Source organism: Rana temporaria, chromosome 2 (assembly GCF_905171775.1).
Source record: "Rana temporaria chromosome 2, aRanTem1.1, whole genome shotgun sequence".
Taxonomy (NCBI): domain Eukaryota; kingdom Metazoa; phylum Chordata; class Amphibia; order Anura; family Ranidae; genus Rana; species Rana temporaria.
This window is the reverse complement of record NC_053490.1, coordinates 532,956,347-532,979,100: the sequence shown is the minus strand read 5'-3', so window position 1 is coordinate 532,979,100 and position 22,754 is coordinate 532,956,347. Positions and strand designations below refer to the sequence as shown.

Here is a 22,754-nt window from a genome sequence, read left to right as displayed (position 1 = left end):
GGGGGTTACATTATACATGGGATGGGGGGGGGCATAGTGTGAAGGTGGGGGGGGGAGGACAGGATTTCACCATCATCACCTCCATTCATACCGATCTCCTCTGCTCCCTGTACGTATTCTCTACAGATCGGGGGTTACATTATACATGGGATGGGGGGGCATAGTGTGAATGTGGGGGGGGGGGGACAGGATTTCACCATCATCACCTCCATTCATACCGATCTCCTCTGCTCCCTGTAAGTATTCTCTACAGATCGGGGGTTACATTATACATGGGATGGGGGGGCATAGTGTGAATGTGGGGGGGGGGGGGGGCAGGATTTCACCATCACCTCCATTCATACCGATCTCCTCTGCTCCCTGTAAGTATTCTCTACAGATCGGGGGTTAAATTGTACATGGGATGGGGGGGCATAGTGTGAATGTGGGGGGGGGAGGGGCAGCAATCTATCACAGCATGAGAAATAAGATGCAAATGATTAGAATGAAATCCTAATGCAAAAACAGATACAATGTATTATTATTAGTGGGTTATTATATAGCAGGTGATGATTTGTATCGATCTCCCGATCACAGAGATCTTCTCACATCATCCTCTTCATTCCACATTCAGCGGCTTGTAATGATTTTGTAGGGAGAATGTGATGTGAATCGGGGGGTGGGGGATTGCTGAGTATGGAAAGGAATTGCCAGCATATTTAAAGGGTCTTCCCGACGTTTCAGCTGTGATTGGGGTGGAGGAGACAGATGGGGGGGGCGACAGATTCTGTAACGTGTGTCGCTCTCAGGTTTTCCAATCTCATGTAACAGTGAGGCTCCATTCACACTGGCTTATTCCCGCCGAATATTTTTAATTTATTTTTATAAATCGGCAGCTACAAATACTGAAGCTGCTGACTTGTAAAATAAGGACACTTAGCTGTCCTGGGCGCCTGCGACGTCGGCACCCGAAACCGATCTGTCCCTCGGGTGCTGCCGCCACCATCTTCGGTAAGGGGATCGGGAAGGGAAGCCTTGCGGCTTCACAGCCTGGTTCCATACTGCAAATGCGTGAGTCGCACTGCGCGATCTGAATGGTCCCTGTCTGTCCATTTTCTGTACCATGTCTGCAGTCCCTGACCATCTCCTGTAGTATGTCTGCAGTCCCTGACCATCTCCTGTAGTATGTCTGCAGTCCCTGACCATCTCCTGTAGTATGTCTGCAGTCCCTGACCATCTCCTGTAGTATGTCTGCAGTCCCTGACCATCTCCTGTAGTATGTCTGCAGTCCCTGACCATCTCCTGTAGTATGTCTGCAGTCCCTGACCATCTCCTGTATCATGTCTGCAGTCCCTGACCATCTCCTGTATCATGTCTGCAGTCCCTGACCATCTCCTGTATCATGTCTGCAGTCCCTGACCATCTCTTGTATCATGTCTGCAGTCCCTGACCTTCTCTTGTATCATGTCTGCAGTCTCTGACCATCTCTTGTACCACGTCTGCAGTCCCTGACCATCTCTTGTATCATGTCTGCAGTCTCTGACCATCTCTTGTACCACGTCTGCAGTCCCTGACCATTTCCTGTACCGTGTCTGCAGTCTCTGACAATGATTATTCACTGGATTTTATGTGTGGCCCTTTGGTTATGTCGGGGGGGCACACTCGAGGCCTCCATAATAAGAAAGTTGACCACCATTAGCCTAGGCTCTTGTAACTTCCATGCTCTGTAATGTTCCAATCTCTTGTAAAACCCTTAAGTCCATAATGGTCCAGTCTCTTGTAAGCCCATTTCTCCATTTTATTTTCTTATTCTGGAGATTTTCATTCACTTCCTCTTATGTAGACAAAGCAGGAAGTGAGAGGAAGTTCCCCAGTCCTGTTCTGGTAACAACTTGAAACTTGGGGTCCCCCCCCTTTTTTTTTTTCTCCAGTTCTGGTGACAGGGGCCACCAGGACAAATGGGGAGAATTTTCCCTGTAGGGACACTAACCCTTCCACACTCCGCCCCCTTTGTAGAAAACAGTAAAGATGTCAGAGGACAGACCAGCGATCCTGTCAGGCTTACACCTCAGCAGACGGTGGCCCGTCCATTATAGGCACATGGGCTCCGCCCCCTCAATCACACTGCCCCCCCCCCCTATATGAGTAATGAATAAATTCATGCATAGCATGAATCCTATCCATGGCCGCCGCGGCCACTTCCTATGCATGCGTCCGGCCCCTTTCAGCATGCCGGGTGCCTGAGTTCCAGCGGTGGGGGTGTTGTTTTTGAAGCACCTATTTAGAGCCAGAGGCTCTAATAGGCTTCAAAATAGAGTGGACTCATGGCGCAGAGCATTGCGGTCGCAGTCCACCCAGGTGTGTTTTAGAAAAGCAAATGAATATTCGCTTTTCTAACACTGGACCGCTATTTAGGAAGCGCGGGTCTGATGCCCGTCACCTGATTGGCTGAAAGGGCAGGCGATCCCATTGGACGTCTAGGAGGAGGAAAGAAGGGATGCACGGCAGAAGCATGGAGGACACAGGAGCCACAGTCTGACCCACAGCTCGCCGCTGGCCCATCTCGCAGCTCGCCGCTGGCCCATCTCGCAGCTCGCCGCTGGCCCATCTCGCAGCTCGCCGCTGGCCCATCTCGCAGCTCGCCGCTGGCCCATCTCGCAGCTCGCCGCTGGCCCATCCCGCCGCTTGCCCATCTCGCAGCTCGCCGCTTGCCCATCTCGCCCCTGGCCCATCCCGCCGCTGGCCCATCCCGCCGCTTGCCCATCTCGCCGCTTGCCCATCCCGCCGCTGGCCCATCTCGCAGCTCGCCGCTTGCCCATCCCGCTGCTGGCCCATCTCGCAGCTCGCCGCTTGCCCATCCCGCCGCTGGCCCATCTCGCAGCTTGCCCATCCCGCCGCTGGCCCATCTCGCAGATCGCCGCTTGCCCATCCCGCCGCTGGCCCATCCCGCCGCTGGCCCATCTCACAGCTCGCCGCTTGCCCATCTCGCAGCTCGCCCCTGGCCCATCCCGCCGCTGGCCCATCTTGCAGCTCGCCGCTGGCCCATCTCGCCGCTGGCCCATCTCGCAGCTCGCCGCTGGCCCATCTCGCAGCTCGCCGCTGGCCCATCTCGCAGCTCGCCGCTGGCCCATCTCGCAGCTCGCCGCTGGCCCATCTCGCAGCTCGCCGCTGGCCCATCTCGCAGCTCGTATTTATCCCGCAGCTCGCCGCCATCATGGGGCCCCTAAATTCAGGGGCAGCGTGGGCTCAAGAACCAGCTGCTTTGGAGAAAGTGCAGGGGCCCCCCATGCAGCTGGGGCCCCTGGGCAGTGCCCTTTCATTAAGACAGCCCTGCCCACATCTCTCCATAAAGAGGACCTGTCGCGCACCATTCCTTATTACAAGTGATGCTTACATGTGATCAAAGAAAACTATATATATATTTTTGAGAAAAAGTGTAAAAAGAAAAAAAATGTAACGCTTCCCTGTGAGCTTACGCACAGAAGCGAAGGCATACGTAAGCCACGCACGCATATGTAAACGGCGTCTAGATCACACCTGTGAGATATCGCCGCGTGCGTTACAGCGAGAGCAATAATTCTAGCACTGGACCTCCTCTGTAACTTAAACCTCTTGACGACCGAGGACGTCTATGGACGTCTTTGTGCGGTGATATCTGAATGATGGGTGCAGCTACAGGCATCATTCAGATATCACCGTCTTCAGCCGCCGATTCTGTGCACGATAAAAATGATCATAGCGGCAGTTCCACCGCTTGATTGTTCTTATAGGCAGCGCGACGTCCCGCCGCCATCCGGTGCTTCTCCGGGCTCTCCCGTGCCATTGGGGGCCCGGAGAGCGAATCGGCCGGCGACGGATGGGAAAGCATAAAGATGACCTCCAATGGTCATCTCTATGACCGTTGGAGGTCCGGGCGCGACGTTATGACTTCACGCCCGGTACCCGTAAGTAAACAAAGCCACAATCGCGGCTGTCGGCATGAGATCGGTCAATTTGTTTCACGATCTAATGCTTGTAAGCCTGGAGGAGAGATGTGAGGTATTATTGATTCCACATCTCTTCATAAAGAGGACCTGTCACACTGATTCCTATTACAAGGGATGTTTACATTCCTTGTAATAGAAATAAAATTTATCAAAAAAAGTGTAAAAAAAAAGTGTAAAAAATAAAAAAAATGAAGTAAAATAAAAATATTTTTTTTTTTTTTTTTTTTTTTTAAACGCCCCTGTCCCTGGTAGCTCGTGCTTAGAAGCGAACACGCATGCAAGTCCCGCCCACATATGTAAACGCCATTCAAACCCCACATGTGAGGCATCGTCACGTGCGTTAGAGCGTGCGCAACAATTCTAGCACTAAACCTCGTCTGTAACTCGAAAATAGTAACCTGTAAAAAAAATTAACGCCTCTCTTATGGAGATTTTTAAGTACTGAAGTTTGGCGCCATTCCATGAGTGTGCGCAATTTTAAAGCGTGACATGTTAGGTACCGTATTTATCGCGGTATAACGCGCTCCCGCGTATACCGCGCACCCCTAAAATTGCCCCGAATCCTGTGGAAAAAACGTTTTTTTTTTTTGTACTTACAGTTTTGGTGTCTTGCGCGGCGTTCATCGGCGGCCTCGTCGGGTCCGGCGTCCATCTGCGGCTTCGGGTGTCCTCTTCCTCGGGTCCGGCGTCCGTCTGCGGCTTCGGGTGTCCTCTTCGTCGGGTCCGGCGTCCTTCTGCGGCGTCCTCCCCGCTCGTTTCCCGCGCCGAGTTTGAATACTGCGCCGACATATACAGAGCGCAGTACACTCGTGTATTGTCGGCAATGCTCGGCTACCCGCGCTGACGTCCTGTACGTCCAGGACGTCAGCGCGGGATGAGCCGAGACTGCCCGACAATACACGAGTGTACTGCGCTCGGTATATGTCGGCGCAGTATTCAAACTTGGCGCGGGAAGCGGGTATCGGCGTATACCGCGCACCCACGATTTTGCCCTTTTCAGGGCAAAAAATGCGCAGTATACGCCGATAAATACGGTATCTATTTACTCGGCGTAACATCATCTTTCACATTATACAAAAAAATTGGGATAACTTTACTGTTTTGTTTTTTTGTTTTTGTTTTTTTTGTATGTTTTTTAAATTTCTTCTATTTGAAAAATTGTTGTGCAGATACCGTGTGACAAAAAGTTGCCGCCATTTTATTCCCTAGGGTCTCTGCTAAAAAAAAAAATCATAATGTTTTAGGGGGGTGCGAATCATTTTCTAGCAAAAAGATGATTTTTTTTACATGTAGAAGAGAAGTGCCGGAATAGGACCGGTATGGGAGTGGTTAAAATAATGACATCATCCATATAAAGAAATAGAAGGGACAATGTAAAAATTAAACTGTGTGTGTAATTAGTATCACTTTAAGCTTTCTCATTTTTATCACAGCAGATTGCCATCGGCGTCTCATCTGTCACGATGATAAATATCGTGGGGGGGGGGGGGGGGGAGAGGGTTCATGGAACAGTCCTCCTTTTTTTTCCAGGTGGCAGGCAGTGACTGGACAGGGCCGGGTATATCATGATAGCAGTGTGGTGGCATCGCTGGGTTCCTCTCTGCAGAGGATGGAAATACTGCAGCATCTTCTTCCTCTTTTCTGAGATTCATCCTGGAAATCGGGTGACTCACCACATCGGAGGAGCCGAGGGCGCTGTGTTCTCTCTGACATTGTGCCACACAGCGCCGGCACCGCCTGGGAGACCTGTGAGTGCTTCTGTCTGTGTATTGGTCTGCGTGTGTGTGTGTGTGTGTACTGCGCTCCTGTATATGTGTGTGTGTGTACTGCGCTCCTGTATGTGTGTGTGTGTACTGCGCGCCTGTATGTGTGTGTGTGTACTGCGCGCCTGTGTGTGTGTACTGCGCTCCTGTATGTGTGTATGTGTGTGTGTGTGTGTGTGTGTGTGTGTACTGTGCTCCTGTATGTGTGTGTGTGTGTACTGCGCTCGTGTGTGTGTGTGTGTGTGTACTGCGCCCCTGTATGTGTGTGTGTGTGTGTGTGTGTGTGTACTGCGCTCCTGTATGTGTGTGTGTACTGCGCTCCTGTGTGTGTGTGTGTGTGTGTGTACTGCGCTCCTGTGTGTGTGTGTGTGTGTACTGCGCTCCTGTGTGTGTGTGTGTGTGTGTGTGTACTGCGCTCCTGTGTGTGTGTGTGTGTGTGTGTGTGTGTGTGTACTGCGCTCCTGTGTGTGTACTGTGCTTGTGTATGTGTGTGTGTGTGTGTGTACTGCGCTCCTGTGTGTGTGTGTGTGTGTGTACTGCGCTCCTGTGTGTGTGTGTGTGTGTGTACTGCGCTCGTGTGTGTGTGTGTGTGTGTGTGTGTACTGCTCTCCTGTGTGTGTGTGTGTGTACTGCTCTCCTGTGTGTGTGTGTGTGTGTGTGTGTATACTGCTCTCCTGTGTGTGTGTGTGTGTGTGTGTGTGTGTGTGTGTACTGCGCTCCTGTATGTGTTTGTGTGATATGGTGATTGATGAGTCTCAGCGTATAGATGGTACCTGATGAATTTTGTATTGGGAGGGTGAGAACGCTGGGTCTGGTTAGGAATCCTTCTATTCTGTAATATCATTGTATTACGGGGAAGATAGAACCCTTCACATCTGTCCCTGACCCCGAAGAGCTTGCTCCCCCCCAGGGCCTGTGCGCAGGGTTGTTTGTTGCATCAGAACTGGTTTTCCTTCCATGCATTTGAATGACAAAGAAGATCATTGCCACGAGGCCAACGACCTATTCAGAAGGGAATCTACAAAAGCAGCCCACTTATTTGCTGCATGATGGCATTCCTTTTTAAATTGGAGTTCCAGCCATTTTTATGTTAATTCAAAGTCCGCAGCTACACTTTTTGTATCTGCTGACTTTTAATAAACAGACACTTACCTGTTCCACGGTCCAGCGATGCACTGCCCGGAGCGTCGCTCCTCTGCCCGCTCCTCTCCTCGGCACCTCCATTGCTGTTCTGGGCACCCAGCCGTGACAGCTTTCGGCTTCACAGACAGGCACGCACTGCGCATTCGTGAGTCGCGCTGCGCTCCCGGGATGGCTGGGACCTGTCGCATTGCCCCAGGATATCGCCTAGAGCGGGCATCTGCAAACTCTTCAGCATGAGGGCCACATTGTAGATTTTACAAGTATTCGGGGGCCGAAACAAAATAATCAGATATGTATTAAATGTTTATATTTTACATCGTTTTTGTAACCAGCATGATATGACTGAAAACAGTGTCCCCCCCCCCCCCCTTATCAGTGTCCCCATCGTTGCTAAAGGGGACGCCGCTGATGGGGACTCCACTGATGGAGACACCCGTGTCCGCTGATGGGGACACCAGTGAATGAGACACCCGTGTCCCCATTGGTGGTGTCCCCATCAGAAGTGTTCCCATCAGCACAGCAATGTCCCCATCGGCGTTGTGCACCACATTTACCTGCTGCCTCCGCACTAGCCGCCTTCAGCTCTTCTGTAACTCCTGACTCCCGCCTGCTGCTACACACGTGGAAGGATCGTTATTTCAAACAGCGGGCGGGGAAGAGGGGAGTGACGTCACTGGTTACTGGGACATCGGCGGTGCCAGTAGCCAATCCAAAAGCACGGCATGGCAGCGTGGGCGGGTGTGCGGCTTGGTTTCTTTGTTTGCAGGACCTGCCAGCTGCGTGCGGGCCGGATAAAACACACAAGCGTGCCGGATGTGGGCCGGGGTTTGGAGACCCCTGGCCTAGAGGGAGGGGCCGCCTAGGGGCAGAGGAGGAGTCGCCTAGGCGGCCCGTAAGTGAAAGTAGGAAGTGGGGCGGGAAGTCCCACTCCTAACAAAGTTCTAACTGGGGGGGGGAGGGGACTGACTGGGAGTAGAGAGAGATCACTGTTCCTAATCACTAGGAACAGACAATCTCTCTACTCCCCTGTCAGAACGGGGATCTGTTTGTTTACATTGACAGATCCCCGTTCTGGCTCTCTGTGGAGCGATCGCAGGTGGCCAGCGGATATCGCGAGCGCCAACCATGGGCATCAGCCCTCCCCCCTGCCGCGCCTGCCGTAGCTGTTAAAGGGAACGACATACATCGTTTTTGCAGGAAACGAGCCGACCTGCCACAGTATAATGACGCCGCAAAGCGGTAAATCTGGATTTGCTGGGCATGTGCGAGTGTTTATTGACCAAGATGAGAGGGGATAGGAATATAAAATTAAAGCAGTGGTGGGGGAGGTGAAGTTCCCCTTTTAAGGGATGACTCTATTCTAGCCCTGTTTGAAGTAGTGTTGGAAAAAAAGTTGGTGGAGGTCACATGAGATGAACTCGGCTAAAGTGTCTGTGGCGTGGCACGCGTTCTGCAGCTTCTCTATTTTTTTTTTTTTAACTCTATACTCAAAGCATAATCTGTATAGAAAGAATGAATTAAATATGAGTATACTATATTTAGCACTTTTATTATCTTTTTTTTTTTTTTTTTTTTAGTTGGGTGGTTTTGTCTATGTACAGGGTTATCATTGCATGCTACTACAGTAAGTTCCTCACGCAGCCTGCGGTAACCAATCGGCATCCTTCTCTCATTGATCTAATTTTAGCAGAAAAACAGTTTTGCCAAAAATGACCGGATCTGATACGTCGTCGCCGTTCCTTGCATGATTTGAAATAAATAAATAAGCCCTGAAAAGGGAGATTTATAAATATTTGGCCGCGCTGCAGTTCTGAGAAGAGCGACTTTGTTGCACAAGAGTGACAAATCGCATTCCAAGTGTGAAACGGGAACTTCTTCTGGGGAAGGATCCTCAGAATAAATGTTGTAACACTCCCATCATCCCCCCCCCCCCCCCCAGATTTATCTGCTTTCTCGCTGTCAGCTTTTTACATAATCGCCTTAAATGCACGGTTTTTGGCTTTCATGATGATGTGTATATGTACTATAAAAGAAATAAGGAATTTCAGTGCTATAAAGAAAACACAGCTGAAGTGTAATATATGCATATAATACCTACAGTGCCTTTTTAAAATGTGGAAAATTTCAAGGGGTATGAATACTTTTTCATCATGCTACAACCAAAAATGTAAATGTATTTTATTGGGATTTTATGTGATAGATTTATTGTGAAGTGGAAGGAAAATGATAAATGGTTTTCCAAATGTTATGCAAATAAAAAAAATAAAAATATATATAACGTATTTATCGGGCGCACCCCTAAAGTTGCCCCGAATCCTGTGGAATTTTTTTTTTGTACTTACAGTTTTGGTGTCTTGCGCGGCGGCCTTGTCGGGTCCGGCGTCCGTCTGCGGCTTCGGGTGTCCTCTTCGTTGGGTCCGGCGTCCTCGCGTCCTCCCCGCTCGTTTCCCGCGCCGAGTTTGAATACTGCGCCGACATATACAGAGCGCAGTACACTCGTGTATTGTCGGCAATGCTCGGCTACACTCGCGCTGACGTCCTGTACGTCCAGAACGTCAGCGCGGGAGGAGCCGAGACTGCCCGACAATACACGAGTGTACTGCGCTCTGTATATGTCGGCGCAGTATTCAAACTCGGCGCGGGAAAGCGGTTATCGGCGTATACCGTGCACCCACGATTTTGCCCTGATTTTCAGGGCGAAAAAGTGCGTGGTATACGCCGATAAATACGGTATATATACAGTACAGACCAAAAGTTTGGACACCCCTTCTCATTCAAAGAGTTTTCTTTATTTTCATGACTATGAAAATTGTAGATTCACATTGAAGGCATGAAAACTATGAAGTAACACATGTGGAATTATACATAACAAAAAAGTGTGAAACAACTGAAAATATATTTCATATTCTAGGTTCTTCCACCTTTTGCAGCAGACACATCTCTAGAACTGGTAAGAGGAGACTGTGTGAATCCGGCCTTCATGGTAGAATATCTGCTAGGAAACCACTGCTAAAGAAAGGCAACAAGCACAAGAGACTTGTTTGGGATAAAGAACACAAGGGATGGACATAGACATTAGTCTATGGCAAAGCTTGTTTGAAGGCCTCACTGAAAACCCACCAAGCAAGAGCAAGGTGTAAACAGTCCGCAGTAAATGGTTTGTCTCAACTGCTACATGCAAGAGAGCTTGTTCTTTAGAAAAATAGACTTGCTGGCTGAATCACCAGGTGAAAATAAAGTGAAGAAAGCCTTATGTGCCACTTTTGTGTTGGTCTATCACATAAAATCCCAATAAAATACGTTTTTTCATTTTTGGTTGTAACAATTTAAGGGGTATGAATACTTTTTCAAGGCGCTGTATGAAATGGTAAGCTGCAATATATAAGAATTGTTTGCTTTTTGGGTTTATTACTTCTTTCCTGTAGAGCACACGTCTGTCACACGGAGGTGCCATCGGCTTCACTTAGGTGTTGTTTAATTAGAGTTCTACTGTGAGAAGTCAGGAATGATGGTCTGCAGGGTGTGTGTCCGCTGAGCCCGACCTTCCTGGCCTTCCTCACCTTCCCGACCTTCCTGACCTTCCTCGCCTTCCTGACCATCCTCACCTTCCTGACCTTCTGAGTTTTACTTCCAACATGAGCCGAGTTTCAGGAACAGGAAGTGGAGGGGGTTCGGTGGTATTGGTATAATATATATCTATATCGATTTATTTTTATATATAGTATATGGCCCAGATTCTCAAAAAAGCGCCTATCTTTAGGCAGGCGTAGCGTATCTCGGATACACTACACCGCCGTAAGTTACGGCAGCGTAGTGTATCTGATACGGCGTAAGCCCGCCTAATTCAAACAATGCTGGTAGGGGGCATGTTGTATGTAAATGTTTTTTGTGACCCCACGTAAATGACGGTTTTATCGAACGGCGCATGCGCGCGCATGCTCAGTATCACGTCGAATTTTCAAATTAAATTACGCCCGCTCAATGAATAGTCGACGTGAACATAACTTACGTCCAGCCCCGTTCACGGTCGACTTACGCAAACGACGTAAAACACGACGCTGTTCCGACGTCCATTCATGACTTACCCCTGCTTTATGAGGGGTAACTTTACGCCGGCGTATGTCTTACGTAAACGACGTATCTTGATACGCCGGTTCGTGAATCGGCGTATCTAGCTCATTGGCATATTCTACGCGGAAATCTATGAAAGCGCCACCTAGCGGCCAGCGTAAATATATATTTTTTCTTTTTTTTTTTAAGTGTATTTTTGTGCGTGTACTCGAGAGAAGAGCCGGACTGCAGGAGTTGGGAGTAGGCAGGCCTCCCCCAGAGGCAATCTGCCACCTTTCTCCATGCCCCGGGTGGCAATGGCGGGTGTGAGGGGGTCCTCCCACATAGCCCGCCCTACCTGCTCCGCTTTGAAGCCCAACGGGGCAGAGAGACTCCCTATAAGGGAGTGAGAGGATATAGCCCGCTCAACCAGCCCCGTTAGTCCTTTGACCATGCTGTCTCTAAAAAGAGAGGCAAAGGGCGTGCATGTTAACCCAATTTCGAGTGCGTGTAAGTGTGGTGGTTTTTGTGGGAGGGGGGGTGGGCGTACTAAGCGCAGGCTTACCTCGCATAGCACACCCACCGGGAGCCGGGCTGAGACCACCAAACTCAATTCACATGTAGCCGAGACCGGGATCCGAACCCCTAGCTGCAGAGGTGAATGGCTTGTCAGCGCAGTGCCAATCGCGTTGAGCCACCGCAGCTCCGGCCAGCGTAAATATGCACCCTGAGATACGACGGTGTAAGAGACTTACGCCGCTCATATCTTAGCTGAATTTATGCGTAACTGATTCTAAGAATCAGCCGCATAGATACGACGGCTCTCATTCGGACTTACGACAATTTTTTTTTTTTTTTTTCCTGCACTGGTATACACTGAAATTCATCAAAAAACGCACTGGACCACAGTACAGTGAAATATTAATAAAAAAACATCTGGAATGCATCTGATAACGCACCAAAAACACGTGAAAACCGCACAGGCAGAAACGCCTTAGGAACGGATCTGGAGTGTTTTTGTTGTGTGAATCCTCGCTAAAGGTTGGAAGTAGAGTTGTCTGTCCCCTTCCTATTGAACCTGATCAGTGTTAGTATTGATGATCTGTGGATATGATCAGTGTTGGTATTGATGATCTGTGGATATGATCAATGACAGGTGATTTCAGCTGCGTTTTCTGTCTTCCAGGTGAGAGATCGGAAGTTTTGCAGAATCGCCCGTCTGACGCGGCACTATTCCTCCGTTTTCTGGTTCAGGTGAGGTCGGCGGGTTATTTTGGGATCAAACAATCATATTATCACCTATCATCGTATCCACACAGCTGGAGGGCGTGTAAATATTTCATCAGCTGTTTATTTTTACTGACGGAACACCTACAGGGGTCATTGCTGGGAGATCATTTTCTCCAATGCTTTCATTGCTTCTGTTTCCATGCTTTTATTGGGGGTTTTAAAGCAATGCTCAAGCCCCCCCCCCCCCACCAAAAAAAATTGAAAGTCAGCAGCTTCAATTACCGTATTTTCCGGCGTATAAGACGACTTTTTAACCCCTGAAATTCTTCTTCAAAGTCGGGGGTCGTCTTATACGCCGGTAACCTAATATGCTTACCTTATCCGTGACATGCAGATCGCGGCCGTCCTTTTTTGAAAAGCCGCGCCTCCCCTTTCTGCTGTTCCGTGATAGGCGGAACACTCAACTTCCCAGGAGACACTGTGTTTAGTGTTCCGCCTATCACGGATGCCCTCTCGTCCGAGACCGAGGAAGAGAGGGCATCCGTGATAGGCGGAACACTAAACACAGTGTCTCCTGGGAAGCTGAGTGTTACGCCCATCACGGAACAGCAGAAAGAGGAAGCGCAGCTTTTGAAAAATGGACGGACGCGGTCTGCATGTCACAGGTAAGGTAAGCAGTGGCGCACAGTGAGGCATGTAGTGGCGCACAGTGAGGCATGTAGTGGCGCACAGTGAGGCATGTAGTGGCGCACAGTGAGGCATGTAGTGGCGCACAGTGAGGCATGTAGTGGCGCACAGTGAGGCATGTAGTGGCGCACAGTGAGGCATGTAGTGGGGCACAGTGAGGCATGTAGTGGGGCACAGTGAGGCATGTAGTGGGGCACAGTGAGGCATGTAGTGGGGCACAGTGAGGCATGTAGTGGGGCACAGTGAGGCATGTAGTGGCGCACAGTGAGGCATGTAGTGGCGCACAGTGAGGCATGTAGTGGTGGCACAGTGAGGCATGTAGTGGTGGCACAGTTTGGCATGTAATGGCACAGTGAGGTGAGGCAAGGCATGACTAGTAGGAAGGGGGTCGTCTTGTATGGGGAGTATATCCCAAAACCAAAATTTTAGCTGGAAAATTAGGGGGTCGTCTTCTACGCCGGCAAATACAGTGTAGCGGCTGACTTTTTCTATTAGGGCACTTACCTGTCCAGGGAGCCCGCGGTGTCCTTACTCGAGCGGATTCTTGAATCGACTCTCGGGTACTGGCGCCGCCATCTTGGGTAAGGGAATCTGGCAGTGAAGCCTTGCAGCTTCACAGCTGTTTCCTACTGCGCATGCAGAAATCACTGTGCGCTTTCTCGCAGCGAACTTGGCAGGAAGTGGGAGCGGATACCTGTCAAATTATTAGTATTATTATTATTATACGCGATTTATATAGCGCCAACAGTTTACGCAGAGCTTTACAATGTATAGGGGGGACAACACAATTGCAATACAGTTCAATACAAAAGGTACAGGAGGACCCTGCCAGATACCTGTCCGTCTGTCTCCCCCCCCAGCAGGAGGGAAGGAGGCAGACAAGTGGGAGTTAACCCATTTTTGGTGAAGCTCTCTTTTAAAGCGGGGGGTTCACCCTAAAAACAATTTTCTAACATTACATTGAGCTCAGTCTCGACATTGTCAGTATGCTGATTTTTTTTTTTTTTTGCTGTACATACCTTGTAAAGATATTTTCTTAGCCGTCTTCCGGGTAGTGCCTCCCGCGGGAGTGGACGTTCCTATGCAGAGGTTGGTGATTAACATGATGACAAAGACTACCCCCCCCCGTCGCATAAGGAGCGTCACGAGTTGCCGAAAGAAGCCGAACGTCGGTGCCCAGGCGCTCAGCTTCTTTTGGCAACTCGCGTTGCTGGAGGCCGCGATGTCCACTGGCCACTCAGGATCGCACCACAGAGAGCCAGGACAGGGATCTGTCAATGTAAACAAAACATCCCTGTTCTGACAGGGAAGTACAGAGTCGGGAACAGTTAAAAACACCTCCCAGGGAACACATTTAACCCCTTGATCACCCTCTAGTGTTAACCCCTTCACCGCCAGTCACCTTTATACAGTAATCGGTTCACTTTTTATTAGCACTGATTGTCAATGGTCCCAAAAAATTGGCAAAAGTGGCCGATCTGCCCCCCTGTCACTGGGCAAGGGCACATCACGTGATGTGTGTCTTATATCTGACAGGGGCAGAGTGACCCCCCCATATTCATCCCAGCACAGCTGTGTGTGGTCACTGTCGGCTGGTTCATGCCGTGGGGACAAACCTTACTGGGAGGGGGTGGGTTCTTTGGGTTCCCCTCCAGAAGTCTTGTGTTCCTTTGGGGTTTCATTGATGGCTGGTTCTCTTAGAGTTCTTCCAGGGGTTCAGTGGTGGCTGGTTCTATGGATTCAGTGGTGGCTGGTTCTCTTTGGGTTCCTTCATAGGTTCAGTGGTGGCTGGTTCTCTTTGGGTTCCTTCATAGGTTCAGTGGTGGCTGGTTCTCTTTGGGTTCCTTCATAGGTTCAGTGGTGGCTGGTTCTCTTATAGTTCCTTCATAGGTTCAGTGGTGGCCGGTTCTCTTTGGGTTCCTTCATGGGTTCAGTGGTGGCCGGTTCTCTTTGGGTTCCTTCATGGGTTCAGTGGTGGCCGGTTCTCTTTTGGTTCCTTAATGGGTTCAGTGGTGGCCGGTTCTCTCGGTTTCTTCATAGGTTCAGTGGTGGCTGGTTCTCTTTGGGTTCCTTCATCGGTTCAGTGGTGGCTGGTTCTCTTTGGGTTCCTTCATGGGTTCAGTGGTGGCCGGTTCTCTTTGGGTTCCTTCATGGATTCAGTGGTGGCCGGTTCTCTTTGGGTTCCTTCACGGGTTCAGTGGTGGCCGGTTCTCTTTGGGTTCCTTCATGGGTTCAGTGGTGGCCGGTTCTCTTTGGGTTCCTTCATGGGTTCAGTAGTGGCTGGTTCTCTTTGGGTTCCTTCATGGGTTCAGTAGTTGCTGGTTCTCTTTGGGTTCCTTCATGGGTTCAGTGGTGGCTGGTTCTCTTTGGGTTCCTTCATAGGTTCAGTGGTGGCTGGTTCTCTTATAGTTCCTTCATAGGTTCAGTGGTGGCCGGTTCTCTTTGGGTTCCTTCATGGGTTCAGTGGTGGCCGGTTCTCTTTGGGTTCCTTCATGGGTTCAGTGGTGGCCGGTTCTCTTTGGGTTCCTTCATGGGTTCAGTGGTGGCCGGTTCTCTCGGTTTCTTCATAGGTTCAGTGGTGGCTGGTTCTCTTTGGGTTCCTTCATCGGTTCAGTGGTGGCTGGTTCTCTTTGGGTTCCTTCATGGGTTCAGTGGTGGCTGGTTCTCTTTGGGTTCCTTCATGGGTTCAGTGGTGGCTGGTTCTCTTTGGGTTCTTGTCTGAGGTTCAGTAGTGACTTGTTCTCTTTGGGTCCTTCTGTGGGTTCAGTGGTGGCCGGTTCTCTGGGTTTCTTCATGGGGTCAATGGTGACAGGTTCTCAGTGAGCCTCAGCTGATGACTTGGGTTGAGTCTTTTACTGGTAATCTTGATGCTGAGGGTGGTCAGTCATGTGGGTGGGGTCATGTAGGTTCCACCCAGGCTGACCTTGGTAGAGAGCACTGTAGACCTGTAGGGTGACTTTTGAACTCGCATCATTGTGGGTGGGGAAGACCCCCAATAGGATTCACAGATTCTACAAAAAATTATTTCTGTACCATTGCTGGTCAGAGGTGTCATAGCGGTCATCTTGTCATGAAGTCTTCTCTTACATAGGATGTGCCTTTTTTCACAAGTGGGGGGGAAAGAAAGAAAAAATAGTGTCCGATCTGTCCGCCTTAATGTCGCAGTCCCGCTAAAAATCGCTCATCGTCGACATTACTAGTAAAAAAAAAAAAAAAATGCCATAATCCTATCCCCTATTTTGTAGACACTATAGCTTTTGCGCAAACCAATTAATATGCATTTATTAAACAAAGAAAAAACTGCGCTCAGATAACCAAAACATGTAATGAAAAAATATATAACAAAGGCAGCAGCACTGGTGGGATAACGCACAATAACTAGATAAAAAATAGATAAAAAACGAAAAAGCTGCGCCAATATAAAGATTAAGTAAAAATTAAGTTAACTTTATATTGGTGCAGCCTTTTCATTTTTTATCTAATATACGTTTATTGCGGTGCGGTTTGTTTTTTGTCTTTTTTACCGAAAATGTATAGAATGCATATTGGCCTAAACTGATGACTATTTTTTTTTTCCTTCAAAATTGTCGATCTTTTCTTGTTTATAGCGCAAAAAATAAAAACCGCAGAGGTGATCAAACACCACCAAAAGAAAGCTCTAATTGTGGGGGGAAAAAAGGACGCCAATTTTGTTTGGGTACAACGTCGCACCTCTGCGCAATTGTCTGTTAAAGCGCCGCAATGCCGTATCACAAAAAAAAGGCCTGGTCATTAAGGGGGAAAGTCTTCTGGGGCTGAACTGGTTAAACTTAGACCTTTAGAGCCGAGTGCCGGGATTTCTGCATCTCTCTCCCCCAGCGCTCTGAGTATTTTCACAGCAGTTCTAGAAAAGCCGCCAGTCTTCAGAAATGTGCTGATTCTGCAATATTCTCTTTACTTTTCCCTGGACGGAAAACGAATTAAGCGCGCTCCGTTTTTATGGAGGTGGGGGGGCAAACGAGAATGTTGACTCCTTGCCACCCTGATGGCTTCACTTCCTCTGTTCCAGAGGTCCATTAAAGGGGTTGTAAAGGTACAATGTTTTTCGTTTCCCCCCCCCCCCCCTAAATATCTTCCTTTACCTTAGTGCAGTCCTCCTTCACTTACCTCATCCTTCCATTTTGCTTTTAAATGTCCTTATTTCTTCTGAGAAATCCTCACTTCCTGTTCTTCTGTCTGTAACTCCACACAGTAATGCAAGGCTTTCTCCCTGGTGTGGAGTGTCGTGCTCGCCCCCTCCCTTGGACTACAGGAGAGTCAGGATGCCCACTAACACACAGCTCCTTTCTCTATCTGCAACGTAGAGAGCGTCCTGACTCTCCTGTTGTGCAAGGGAGGGGGCGAGCACGACACTCCACACCAGGGAGAAAGCCTTGCATTACTGTGTGGAGTTACAGACAGAACAACAGGAAGTGAGGACTGCACTACGGTAAAGGAAGCTGTTTAGGGAAAAAAAAATTACCTTTACAACCCCTTTTAACCTCTTAACGACCACCGCACAACGTTATACGGCTGGGCAGATGGACGTACCGGCACGTCCTTTACATCCACCCAGTCGTGGGTTGCCGGGACCGCGAGACCCGCGGACCCGAACGCTGCTGGGGTCCCACGATCAGTCCCCCGGAACTGAAGAACGGGGAGAGCCGCACGGCTTCCCCGTGCTTCACTGTGGCGGCTGCATCGATCGTGTCATCCCCTTTATAGGGAGACACAATCGATGACATCAGACCTACAGCCACACCCCCCTACAGTTTTAAACACACTCTAGGTGAAACTTAACCCCTTCAGCGCCCCCTTGTGGATAACTCCCAAACTGCAACTGTCATTTCCACAATAAACAATGCATTTTAAATGCATTTTTTGCTGTGAAAATGACAGTGGTCCCAAAAATGTGTCAAAATTGTCCGAAGTGTCCGCCATAATGTCGCAGTCACGAAGAAAATTGCTGACCGCCGCCATAAATAGTAAAAAAAAATATAAAAATGCAATAAAACTATCCCCTATTTTGTAAACGCTATCAATTTTTATGCAAACCAACCGATAAACGCTTATTGCGATTTTTTTTATTTTTATTTTTTTACCAAAAATATGTAGAAGAATACGTATCGGCCTAAACTGAGGAAAATAAATGTTTTTTTTATATATTTTTGGGGGATATTTATTATAGCAAAAAGTAAAAAATATTGCATTTTTTTTTTTTCAAAATTGTCGCTCTATTTTTGTTTATAGCGCAAAAAAATAAAAACCGCAGAGGTGATCAAATACCACCAAAAGAAAGCTCTATTTGTGGGGAAAAAAGGACGCCAATTTTGTTTGGGAGCCACGTCGCACGACCGCGCAATTGTCAGTTAAAGCGACGCAGTCCCGAATCGCAAAAAGGGGCCTGGTCCTTTACCTGCATTTTGGTCCGGGGCTTACGTGGTTAAGGAAGAAGGATGTGGTTTAGGAAGCCGTATTTCTTCATTTGGGAGAAATGAGCTATAAAACTGCTCAGACACTGCTCAGACACCCCTCTGTATCTCTAACCTGGTAATATTTTTTTTTTTTTAAAGTGTCGCCTATGGAGACTTTTAGGTATCGTAGTTTGTCGCCATTCCACACGCGTGCGCAAAAAGACACTCGCAGGTCCCACAATCCAGCGACATGGCCACCCGAACCCTCCATTCTCTCCCCCCTGCCCATCCACGGCGCTGGTAATACTACTGTGGACATCCGGCTGTGACAGCTTGCAGCTTCACAGCCGGGTGAGAATGTCTCGCTGCGCTGTCCTGCATAGCCGGGCAATGTTCTGGGACCTGTGATGTGTCCCAGAAGATTGCAGGGAGGAAGGTGGCCCAAGCGGAGGTGGGAGCTCGTCGGTAATCGCCGAATCGAGCCGTTGACCAGATAATCGTTCTAGAAAAGAAACGCAAGGCCAGTGAAGATGCGCACCTCTACCATTCGGCGGGTGGGCTGTTTTCTGGCAAGACCGTTAAAGTGGATTTACCGTCCTGACCGAATCGTCCTAAAATGTTGATGTTTGTGTGGCTAACCTATAGATTTATCGTAGGATTACCCCACTATATGCTGTCCTGTAGTAAAACATTTGTCTTCGCTTGCAGCCGTTTAGGAACTGAAGATGGATTTCACCAAACTGCCAAAGATCCGAGATGAAGAACATGAGAGCCGGTTTGGCTACGTCCATGGAGTTTCTGGACCTGGTGAGTGCACAAAAAAAAATCTAGAAAATCGATTTGCTGAAAATCTGAATCGATTTGACCTTTCAACTCGATTCTAGATTCAAATCGATTTATTTTAGGAATGAGTTTGGGTAACTGATGGTTTTCCAGGCAATGTTTGATGTTTGCACAGATTTTCTTTATTTGTTACTTTCTTGACTAAAAAAAAAATGCTGTAAAAAGCATAAAAACTTAGGTCTGATATGCATACAGAAATGTAACGAGTTTTGGAGCCCCCTGAATATAGACAATGTTGTGCTGTGCTCTTTAGCTAACCCACAAAGTCTTCATTACCCCGGGATCCTTACATGATCTGTTAACAATAAACAAAATACAGGAAGAGAAGCAGAGTACTTTATTGGTACCTGGAGGGGGGCTGTCTGATGGACACAGAGAGGGCTTCTGTTAGAGAGTCTGTTGGAAAGACCCCCAGACATACTACTGACATGATACAGGAGACGGTCAGAGACTGCAGACATAATACAGGAGACGGTCAGAGACTGCAGACATAATACAGGAGATGGTCAGAGACTGCAGACATAATACAGGAGATGGTCAGAGACTGGAGACCTGGTACAGGAGATGGTCAGAGACTGGAGACCTGGTACAGGAGATGGTCAGAGACTGGAGACCTGGTACAGGAGATGGTCAGAGACTGGAGACCTGGTACAGGAGATGGTCAGAGACTGGAGACCTGGTACAGGAGATGGTCAGAGACTGGAGACCTGGTACAGGAGATGGTCAGAGACTGGAGACCTGGTACAGGAGATGGTCAGAGACTGGAGACCTGGTACAGGAGATGGTCAGAGACTGGAGACCTGGTACAGGAGATGGTCAGAGACTGGAGACCTGGTACAGGAGATGGTCAGAGACTGGAGACCTGGTACAGGAGATGGTCAGAGACTGGAGACCTGGTACAGGAGATGGTCAGAGACTGGAGACCTGGTACAGGAGATGGTCAGAGACTGGAGACCTGGTACAGGAGATGGTCAGAGACTGGAGACCTGGTACAGGAGATGGTCAGAGACTGGAGACCTGGTACAGGAGATGGTCAGAGACTGGAGACCTGGTACAGGAGATGGTCAGAGACTGGAGACCTGGTACAGGAGATGGTCAGAGACTGGAGACCTGGTACAGGAGATGGTCAGAGACTGGAGACCTGGTACAGGAGATGGTCAGAGACTGGAGACCTGGTACAGGAGATGGTCAGAGACTGGAGACCTGGTACAGGAGCTGGTCAGAGACTGGAGACCTGGTACAGGAGCTGGTCAGAGACTGGAGACCTGGTACAGGAGCTGGTCAGAGACTGGAGACCTGGTACAGGAGCTGGTCAGAGACTGGAGACCTGGTACAGGAGATGGTCAGAGACTGGAGACCTGGTACAGGAGATGGTCAGAGACTGGAGACCTGGTACAGGAGATGGTCAGAGACTGGAGACCTGGTACAGGAGCTGGTCAGAGACTGGAGACCTGGTACAGGAGCTGGTCAGAGACTGGAGACCTGGTACAGGAGCTGGTCAGAGACTGGAGACCTGGTACAGGAGCTGGTCAGACGCATGAGTTCTGGACGGACACAAACAAGGAGAGGAGGGAGGGGAGAACTCTGCCACTTTGGCGCCCCCCACCTCTGCAGGCGCCTTGGTGCAAAGCACCCTGTGCACCCTGCCTAGGATCGGCCCTGTATGGTTACACAAGTTATCACATTGCTAGAATCTTTTTATATGGACTATAAACTGAAGGACTTGCGAATAAATGGTTGTGGAACAAATCATTTGAGTTTCCATTATTTCTTATGGGGAAATTTGCTTTGATATACAAGTGCTTTGGATTACAAGCATGTTTCCAGAACAAATTATGCTCACAATCCAAGGTTTTACTGTGTGAAGCAGTTACCTGTGGTTAGGGACAGATGTCCGCTCTCTGGGTGCAGATAGAATATGTCAAGGGGTGGAAACCCAACCACAGGATGTGCTGATACATGTGGACAGCTCTTTTCTACCGGCCATTCAGTTGTACGGGCTGAGCAGTGGCTGCTGATTGGAACACCTGGGATCCTGGCCGCAGGTATAAAGTACAGTGGAGCCTCGGATTACGAGCATCATTTGTTCCAGAAGAATGCTTGTAATCCAAAGCACTCGCATATCAAAGCAAGTTTCCCCATAGGAGTCAGTGGAAACAATAATTCGTTCCACATTGACTTCTATTGTATGCAGTACCGCAAGTGGCCAGAGGTGGGAGAGGGGGGCGCCCTGGGAGACTTGGAAATACACAGAGACAGCTTGGATGAACGCTGATACCCTCGGAAACGGAGTGTTTCCGAGTGTCCCCGCACCTCTGGCCGAATGCGGTACTGCACACTGCAGACGCTTAAATCCTGCTCGTGTTGAGAGACAACACTCGCAAACTGAGGCAGGATTTAAAATAAAATAATGACTCGTATTGCGATACGCTCGTTAACCACTTAAGACCCGGACCTTTAGGCCAGTGTTTCCCAACTCCAGTCCTCAAGGCACACCAACAGGTCAAGTTTTCAGGCTTTCCATTACTTTGCACAGGTGATTTGATCAGTTTCACTGCCTTAGTAATTACCACAGCCGTTTCATCTGAGGGAAATCCTGAAAACCTGACCTGTTGGTGTGCCTTGAGGACCGGAGTTGGGAAACACTGCTTTAGGCAGCTAAAGGACCTGGCCAGTTTTTGCGATTCGGCACTGAGTCGCTTTAACTGACAATTGCGCGGTCGTGCGACGTGGCTCCCAAACAAAATTGGCGTCCTTTTTTTCCCACAAATAGAGCTTTCTTTTGGTGGTATTTGATCACCTCTGCGGTTTTTATTTTTTGCGCTATAAACAAAAATAGAGCGACAATTTTGAAAAATATTCAATATTTTTTACCTTTTTGCTATAAAAAAATATCCCCAAAAATATATAAAAAACTTTTTTTTCCCCTCAGTTTAGGCCGATACGTATTCTTCTACCTATTTTTGGTAAAAAAAAATCGCAGTAAGTGTTTATCGATTGGTTTGCGCCAAATTTATAGCGTTTACAAAATAGGGGATAGTTTTATTGCATTTTAATAAATTTTTTTTTTTTTTTTTTTTTTTTTTTACTACTAATGGCGGCGATCAGCGATTTTTTTCGTGACTACGACATTAAGGCGGACACTTCGGACAATTTTGACACATTTTTGGGAAAATTTTAATTTTCACAGCAAAAAATGCATATAAAATGTACTGATTACTGTGAAAATGACAGTTGCCGTTTGGGAGTTAACCACAAGGGGGCGCTGAAGGTGTTAAGTGTGACCTCATTTGTGTTTCTAACTGTAGGGGGTGTGGCTGTAGGTGTGACGTCATTGATTGCGTTTCCCTATAAAAGGGATCACGCGATCGATCACGGCGCCACAGTGAAGAACGGGGAAGCTTTGTTTACATACAGCTCTCCCCGTTCTTCAGCTCCGGGGACCGATCGCGGGACTCCATCGGCGATCGGGTCCCGCGGTCACGGAGCTCCGGACTGTGTCGCGGAGGCACACCCGCGACACACAGCTGGGCACTTAAAGAGGACGTACCTGTACGTACATGTGCCCAGCCGTGCCATTCTGCCGACGTAAATGTGCAGGAGGCGGTCCTTAAGTGGTAAACCGCGTTGCTCGCGATCCG

General features: G+C 48.8%; 1 protein-coding gene across 6 annotated transcripts in view; it reads left to right on the top strand.

Moving 5' to 3' along the window:
- ATP6V1A (ATPase H+ transporting V1 subunit A) overlaps nt 1-22,754 on the top strand; it is a 90,730-nt gene that overhangs the window by 17,643 nt on the left and 50,333 nt on the right. For 2 of the 6 annotated variants that reach the window (XM_040339141.1, XM_040339146.1), the window contains exons 2-3: nt 12,108-12,175; nt 18,979-19,077. In XM_040339141.1, the coding sequence (XP_040195075.1) occupies nt 18,996-19,077 (82 nt within the window). In that variant the 5' untranslated portion in view covers nt 12,108-12,175; nt 18,979-18,995. Of the gene's footprint in view, nt 1-42; nt 110-184; nt 237-5,624; nt 5,714-9,909; nt 10,099-12,107; nt 12,176-18,978; nt 19,078-22,754 lie in introns of those variants that run through there. The other 4 variants (XM_040339142.1, XM_040339145.1, XM_040339143.1 and 1 more) reach the window with 4 other exon arrangements.